Source organism: Ranitomeya variabilis, chromosome 1 (genome assembly GCF_051348905.1).
Source record: "Ranitomeya variabilis isolate aRanVar5 chromosome 1, aRanVar5.hap1, whole genome shotgun sequence".
Classification (NCBI taxonomy): Eukaryota; Metazoa; Chordata; class Amphibia; order Anura; family Dendrobatidae; genus Ranitomeya; species Ranitomeya variabilis.
In genome coordinates, this window is record NC_135232.1 from 319,423,026 (window position 1) to 319,431,872 (window position 8,847).

The 8,847-nt window shown below is 38.8% G+C and overlaps 1 protein-coding gene across 1 annotated transcript; it reads left to right on the plus strand.

Moving 5' to 3' along the window:
* The first annotated feature begins 5,192 nt into the window (after positions 1-5,192).
* Positions 5,193-6,122, plus strand: LOC143794863 (olfactory receptor 5V1-like). Its single transcript, XM_077280980.1, has one exon. It carries the CDS (start codon positions 5,193-5,195, stop codon positions 6,120-6,122), a length of 930 nt encoding a protein of 309 aa, XP_077137095.1.
* The last annotated feature ends 2,725 nt before the right edge of the window (positions 6,123-8,847 follow it).

Here is an 8,847-nt window from a genome sequence, read left to right on the forward strand (position 1 = left end):
TTGCATGAAATAAGTATTTGATCACCTATCAAGCAGCAAAAAATCTGACCAGTTAGATTTTCTTTAAGAAGACCTACTACTCTGCCCCCATTAACTGTATTAAATGCACCTGTTTGAACTCATTACCTGTATAAACGACAGTTGTCCACACTTTCAATCAACTACACTCCAACCTCTCACCATGACCAAGACCAATGAGCTGTCTAAGGACATCAGGGACAAAATTGTACACCTGCACAAGATTGGAATGGGCTACAGGACAATAAACAAGAAGCTTGGTGAGAAGGCAACAACTATTGACACAATTATTAGAAAATGGATGAAACAAGATGACTGTCAATCTTTCTCGGCTTGGGGCTCCATGCTTGATCTCGCCTCGTGGGGTAAGGATGATTCTGAGAAAGGTCAGGAATCAGCCCAGAACTACATGGAAGGACCTGGTCATTTACCTAAAGAGGGCTAGACCACAGTCTTAAACATTTCTGTTAGTAGCACACTACGCAGTCATGGATTAAAATCCTGCAGGGCAATGAAGGTCTCCTGCTCACACCAGCACATGTCCAGGCCTGTTTTAAGTTCACCAATGATCTTCTGGATGATCCGGACGAGGCATGAGAGAAGGCTATGATGTCAGATGAGACCAAAATAGAACTTTTTGGTTTCAACTCCATGCATTTTGTTTGGAGGAAGACAAAGGACAAACCCAAGAACACCGCCCCAACTGTGAACCATGGTGAGGGAAACATCATATTTTGGAGGTGCTTTTTAGGACAACTGTGCCGCATTAAAAGGAGGACGGATCGAGTCTTGTATAGGGAGATTATGGCTAGCAACCTCTTTACCTCAGTAAGAGCATTGAAGATGGGTCGTGGCTGGGTCTTCCAGCATGACAATGACCTGAAACACAAAGCCAGGGTAACTAAGGAGTGGCTCCTTAAGAAGCATTTCAAGGTCCTGGAGTGGCCTAGCCAGTCTCCAGAACTGAACCCACTTGAAAATTGTTGGAGGGAGCTGAAACTCAGTGTTGCCCAGCAACAGCCCCAAAAACTAAAACACCTGGAAAAGATCTGTATGGAGGAGTGGGCCAAAATCCCTGCTGCAGTGTGTGCAAACTTGGTCAAGAACTACACAAAACATCTGACCTCTGGTTTCAGTACCAAATATTAAGTTTTCTTTTTCTATTGTATCAAATACATATTTCTGGCAATAAAATGCAAATTAATTATGTTATCATACAATGTGATTTTATCGTTTTTAGTTTTAGATTCTGTCTCACAGTTGAAGTGTACCTATGATAATAAAAAATACTGGCCTCTCCATGTTTTGAAGGTGGGAAAACTTGCTAAACCTGCAGTGTATAAAATAATTATTTTACCCACTGTATAAATATATATACTGTATATATGCAGTATATGTATATACAGGTCCTTCTCAAAAAATTAGCATATAGTGTTAAATTTCATTATTTACCATAATGTAATGATTACAATTAAACTTTCATATATTATAGATTCATTATCCACCAACTGAAATTTGTCAGGTCTTTTATTGTTTTAATACTGATGATTTTGGCATACAACTCCTGAAAACCCAAAAAACCTGTCTCAATAAATTAGCATATCAAGAAAAAGTTCTCTAAACGACCTAATACCCTAATCTTCTGAATCAACTAATTAACTCTAAACACATGCAAAAGATACCTGAGGCTTTTAAAAACTCCCTGCCTGGTTCATTACTCAAAACCCCCATCATGGGTAAGACTAGCGACCTGACAGATGTCAAGAAGGCCATCATTGACACCCTCAAGCAAGAGGGTAAGACCCAGAAAGAAATTTCTCAACAAATAGGCTGTTCCCAGAGTGCTGTATCAAGGCACCTCAATGGTAAGTCTGTTGGAAGGCAAAAATGTGGCAGAAAACGCTGTACAACGAGAAGAGGTGACCGGACCCTGAGGAAGATTGTGGAGAAGGACCGATTCCAGACCTTGGGGAACCTGAGGAAGCAGTGGACTGAGTCTGGTGTGGAAACATCCAGAGCCACCGTGCACAGGCGTGTGCAGGAAATGGGCTACAGGTGCCGCATTCCCCAGGTAAAGCCACTTTTGAACCATAAACAGTGGCAGAAGCGCCTGACCTGGGCTACAGAGAAGCAGCACTGGACTGTTGCTAAGTGGTCCCAAGTACTTTTTTCTGATGAAAGCAAATTTTGCATGTCATTCGGAAATCAAGGTGCCAGAGTCTGGAGGAAGACTGGGGAGAAGGAAATGCCAAAATGCCTGAAGTCCAGTGTCAAGTACCCACAGTCAGTGATGGTGTGGGGTGCCATGTCAGCTGCTGGTGTTGGTCCACTGTGTTTCATCAAGGGCAGGGTCAATGCAGCTAGCTATCAGGAGATTTTGGAGCACTTCATGCTTCCATCGGCTGAAATGCTTTATGGAGATGAAGATTTCATTTTTCAGCACGACCTGGCACCTGCTCACAGTGCCAAAACCACTGGTAAATGGTTTACTGACCATGGTATTACTGTGCTCAATTGGCCTGCCAACTCTCCTGACCTGAACCCCATAGAGAATCTGTGGGATATTGTGAAGAGAAAGTTGAGAGACGCAAGACCCAACACTCTGGATGAGCTTAAGGCTGCTATTGAAGCATCCTGGGCCTCCATAACATCTCAGCAGTGTCACAGGCTGATTGCCTCCATGCCACACCGCATTGAAGCAGTCATTTCTGCCAAAGGATTCCCGACCAAGTATTGAGTGCATAACTGAACATTATTATTTGATGGTTTTTTTGTTTGTTATTAAAAAACACTTTTATTTGAATGGACGGGTGAAATATGCTAATTTATTGAGACAGGTTTTTTGGGTTTTCAGGAGTTGTATGCCAAAATCATCAGTATTAAAACAATAAAAGACCTGACAAATTTCAGTTGGTGGATAATGAATCTATAATATATGAAAGTTTAATTGTAATCATTACATTATGGTAAATAATGAAATTTAACACTATATGCTAATTTTTTGAGAAGGACCTGTATATATATATAGAGAGAGAGAGTTAATTTTACATTTAAAAAATTACAAATAGGAAAATGGAAAATGGACTCATGCAGAAGTTTGGGCACCCTTGTAGTTTTGTGGGCTCAGTTAACTTTGAACATGGTTTCAGATCTTTATTAGCCTGCTAGGGTTATGGCTTGTTCACTGTGATCTTTAGGAAAGCCAGATGATGCAAATTTCATAGCTTTATAAAAACCCAGCCTCCTCTATCCTTGTGCCAAAAAACAGCAGCCATGGGTTCTTCTAAGCAGCTGCCTAGCACTCTTAAAATGAAAATGGTGTAGGCCCACAAAGCAAGGAAAGAAGATAGCAATGTGTTTTCAAGTTACCCTTTCCTCAGTTTGAAAGGTAATTAACAGATGGTAGTTAACAGGAACAGTCGAGGTCAAGAAAAGGTCTGGAAGACCAAGCTAAATTTTAGTGACAGCTGATCGTAGGATTGCTAGAGGGGCTAAACTGAACCCCGGCTTCACTGCAAAAGACTTTCAGAAACATTTAGTAGACTCTGGAGTTGTGTTACCTTGTTCTACTGTTCAGTGAAACCTGCACAAATATAATCTACATGGAAGAGCCATCAGAAGAAAACCTTTCCTGTATCTTTACCATAAAATTTAGCATCAGAAGTATGCAACAGAACATCTAAACCAGCCTGATCCATTCTAGATGAGGTTAAAATAGAACTCTTTGGCCACAATGATCAAGGGTATGTGTGCTGAAAAATGGCACAAAAATTCAGGAAAAAACATCTTGCCAACCACTAAGCATGAGGTTGGATCAGTCATGCTTTGGGGTTGTGTTGCAGCCAGTGGGACGGGTAACATTTCATGGGTAGAGTGAAGAATGGATTCAATGAAATTTTAACAAATTCTTGATGCAAACTTTACACCATCTGTTTTAATAAAAGTTGAAGTTGTAAAGTGGATGGCTTCTACAAAAGGATAAGGATCCAAAATAGACACATCCAAAATAGACTACTTCAATAGGCGCACGCTAAAGGCTTTTCAGTAGCCCTCACAATCCCCTGATGTGAACATCAAAATAGCAGTGCATGCAAGACAACTCAGGAATCTCACAGAACTGGAAGAATTTTCCAAGGAAGAATGGAGGAAAATCCCTCAAACACGAATTAAAAGACTCTTGTTTTGCTAGAAAAAGCATTTCCAAGCTATGATACTTTTAAAAGTGGGTGCTACTAGGTACTAACTATGCAGGGTGCCCAAACTGTTGCAATGGCCCATTTTCTTTTTGTAATTTTTAAAATGTAAAAAAAGTTAAAATGTAAAAAATGGCAATATATTTTATTTATGGGGGTCTAAAATACAAGTCGAATGTGCTATCTTTAGGCCTTTTAGAGATAATTTCATCTTCAACTTGCTTAACTGTTTACAATAACAGTAATTTTGACTAGGGGTGCCCAAACTTTCACATGCCACTTTATGTGGGTGCATAGATGAAAACTATGCATTGTAATAGATAAAATGATCATCAAAGCATCACTGAGTATGAAATTATTAAGTTAGTAATTTACTTATTGATTTATACTGCTTAATCTACTTTTACGTGGTAACTTATCCACTATTGTACTCATACAGTACTTCAAGGTCACTAATATACAGTACTTCTTGGTGGTACATATGCAAGCTTCACTGCTTAAAAAAAAGAACAGCTAAATATGAGTGAAAACAATGATACAACTCACAACCATGTGCTTTATGTTCTCAGTCTGTTGAAAAGCTAGCAATGTATTCTAGCAATGTTTCCTTTTTCTGCAGCTAGAATTTCAGTGTGAAAGAAGACCACAAGTACCCACCAATGACTACCAATTATTATTATTAATTTTATTGTATCTTTTCAAATGTAGGCACGGATGAAGGAGATATTATTATTTTTAGAGTTTTCTATATGGTTCCTTCTACATGTTGAAGGTACATGTATACTTTAATGGAAAAGTGGAATAGACCACTTCCAAACCCTTCTCTCACAGAATCAAATGATCACAAATGTTAAAATAGAGAAATGGGGCTCTCAGTCGAGGATTGAAAGATCTCAAGCAAATTGTTGAGTTTGGTCAGCATATCTTTTACATATAAGGCAAATTTAGTGTTGCCATTCTACAAATTTTGGTTGCTTGGCAATGTCTGCAAATCAGAGTTTGCTTATGGATTTCCTTATACTGAGATTGACAGATGACTCCAACATAAAAGTTCTCTTGTTTATAACATTTCTTTTTATTTATGTGCTGACTCTTATGGGAAATGTGGCAATTATTTTGATCATACAGCTTGACAAGAATCTGAATATGCCAATGTATTTCTTCTTAGAAAACTTAGCATTTTTGGATATCTGTTATACATCAACGACGATGCCTAAAATGCTAGAGATGCTCATTGTTGACCATAGAGTTCTATCCTTTCTGTCATGCGCATTTCAATTGTACTTCTTTGTAGCCTTTGTGGGCACTGAGTGTGTTTTGCTTGGTGTAATGTCTTATGACCGTTTCCTCGCTATATGTCATCCTCTTCGTTATTCTACATTTATGACTAAAAAAGTTTGTATTGCTTTAGCTGGTATTTCATGGTTTAGTGGCTTTATTAATTCTGTTGTTCACACTACCTTCACTTTTCGGCTACACTTTTGTCATTCCAACAGGGTCAGTTATTATTTCTGTGATATTCCACCACTTCTTATCTTATCATGTGATGACACGTCTGTCAATGAAATCCTGTTACTTACCATAGGCGTTTTCATAGGATGGACACCTTTTCTCTGTATTATTGTCTCATACATATACATTATTGTAACCTTATTAAAAATTAAAAGTAGTCATGGAAGACAAAAATCATTTTCAACCTGCATTTCTCATCTAGCAGTTGTAGTATTATATTATGGAAGTGCAATTTTCAATTATGTGAGACCTGTTTCCACCTACTCAATGAATAAGGACAAATTGATCTCAGTTGTATATAGTATTGTCACTCCAATGCTCAACCCAGTAATATACACTTTGAAGAATCAGGATGTCAAGAAAGCAATTAGAAGAAAAATGGCTTCAAAGCAAAAATAAGAATGAGTGACAGTACAAAATTAGAATGTTTCCTTTCATTGATTCTAAAGACCTATCAAAATGGTTTGTTAGGATGTATTTACATGGTTTATATATGCTCACAATTAAAGTTTATAGTTGTAATTTTGCTTCAGGTTTCAATTCTTTGGCTTTGATTCTAATAAAATGTATGGGAACGTTTAAAAGACATAAAAGAGTATAAAAAGAAGCTTTAGGTTTTCCATCTTTCTTTGCTATATAACCATATTTTAAGTCCTGTAATATACCAAAGGGCACAATAATTTAATAGAAATGTGATTGCTTTATAGTACAGGTATCAGTTTTAGATACTCACAGACAGTTACAGTAAGGCTTCATTCACACATCAGGGAAAAAAATGGTGTCATCAGTGTTGTGCATCAGTGTGCCATCAGTGTGTCCATTTTTACCATCGGTGTCATCAGTGTTTTTCACTGATGGATTAATAAATTACAAAGCGTTTCCTGTCCTTTGTACTGTTAAATACGTACAGCACACAGATGACACACAGATGCAATCAGGGTGCTTTATGTATTTTCCAGGACCCATAGACTTGTATTGACCTTTGTCATCCATGATACCGGAAAAAAAACGACATGTCTCCATGAGTTCAACAGTGAGTGAATAGCACCATAGATTAGAGTGGGTACATGTTCTATCCATGTAAAAAAAAGGGATAGAAAATCTGCATGGGACATATGTGAATGAGTCCAAAAACTAGCAATACACCTACTCTTCTGTTACAGTGTGCAACTATTTGCTATTTTCAGACTGTATTTCAGAATTTGCATATTTCTCAGTGAAGCATTACGCCTTATAGTCTCCTCATCTCATCATGCTTAGCATGTCACTCTCTGCAAGGAGAAACGTTACCACTTAGATCCCAGTCAGACACATCTCACACAGCCAAACCAGATCTCACACTTTTCCTAGCACAGGAGGCCTATACCGATCCCTCATCCACCTCATCTTACTGTGACATTCAATTAAAAGCAGTAAATGCGTGTCTGAGTGTCTGAGCAAAGGGTCTTAATACTTATGACCATGTGATATTTCAGTCTTTCTTTTTTAATGAATGTGCCAAAAATTCTACATTTCTACTTTTTTTTCCAGTCAAGATGGGGCGCAGAGTGTACATTAATGAGAAAAAAATGAACTTTTTTGAATTTACCAAATGGCTGTAATGAAACAAAGAGTGAAAAAGTTAAAGGGGTTTGAATATTTTCCATACCCACTGTATCTCAAAGGCTTCTATCTATGCATATAGCCAGAGCCATGGTGGCCTTCAATAACTCAGGAGTTTCGTAAAGCATTGGAACGTCTTTTTATCCTTCAGACAGGTGCTGACAAAACTAACTTCTAAGAGCAGGATCGTTCCACCGAGTGTCAGTAGCCCATCTGCGGAACTCTGAGCACAATTCCTCTGCTGGCCGGTCTCCCTGCTGGAACTTAAGTAGCTTTGACTCAGCAAGGTAAAGATGGTCCAGATCATCATATATGAGGCCTAAAGCCTCAAAAAACCCATCAACCAACCGGAAAGATAATGAGTCTGATGGAAGTGAAAAGGCCCAGGATTGAGGTTTTCTTTGAATGAGAGAGATAACAATGCCAACCCGTTGCTTCTCACTGCCAGATGAACGAGGATGAAGCATAAAATAAAGCTTGCAGGCTTCATGTAACACAGGAAATTTACCCCGTCCCCCAGAAAACTTATCCAGGAGGGCCACCTTAGTTTCCGGTGCAACCTGACTGCCTGACAGACCAACAGTCTGCTGCTGTGAGATCCTAGATTGCAGGTCTAACAATTCAAGTGACAGACCCTGCAATTGTTTCGCAATAACTTCAACATGATCTATAAGAAGATCCAAAAAATGTGGGTCCAGTGAAAATGTCATGCTGTGATGGTCTTCGGTAAGGAAGAAACTGTCCCTGGAGCTAGGAACCTATCTATCCCTGTCCGGTGGTACTCTTGAAGGTAGAGAGAGCCAGGTCTCTGACCTTACTAAGCTCCTGTTAAACCCTAATCTGTCCCCTCCCCCAACCCATGAGGCATGGCACAGAAATTTAAAGTAAACCTAACATAAAGACAAAACAAGGATAACAGAAAACACTATCATTTTAAAGCACTCACCAACAATAAGGAGGAGGATAGAGACTGAAAGGAATAAACTAAATAGAAATAAGGACCAGAGATAAACTCACAGATTACTACTATTACAACTCCACTCCACCTACTCAGCTTTAGTACTCAGCACAGAAAGACCAATCTTTCACCGGCAAGGACTTAATGCCTACTGAACCTTGTGGCTGCCATTATCATGCTGCTCTCATTTTCCTCGTATCCATGTGACTTACAGCGCTATGGCCCTGAATTGTTGCTCCCACCGAACTCTTATCTGGAGCAATCTCTCTGATCTCTTTTCAACTCAATAACTCTAATCAGGAAGTACTTCTCCTAATACTCCTATAACTACTCCTACCTCTCCCAAGAAGGAAATTCCCTCATAACTTTAACTTTCCTTCACTACTATGCCTTCCAGTGTACTACGCCCAGTTCCTAACTACCTTATCTTTTCCTTACATTACTATCCTAATTTCCTATACTTTTACACTAGTTTTCCTAACTCTGTCCCTAGTCTTATCAAAATACACAACTATACATTATGCATATGTCATCACATAATAAACCATGTTACACTTAAAATGT

Excerpts from the sequence above, each read along its gene's own strand:
- LOC143794863 (XM_077280980.1), top strand. The coding sequence starts at position 5,193 with ATGTCTGCAAATCAGAGTTTGCTTATGGATTTCCTTATACTGAGATTG.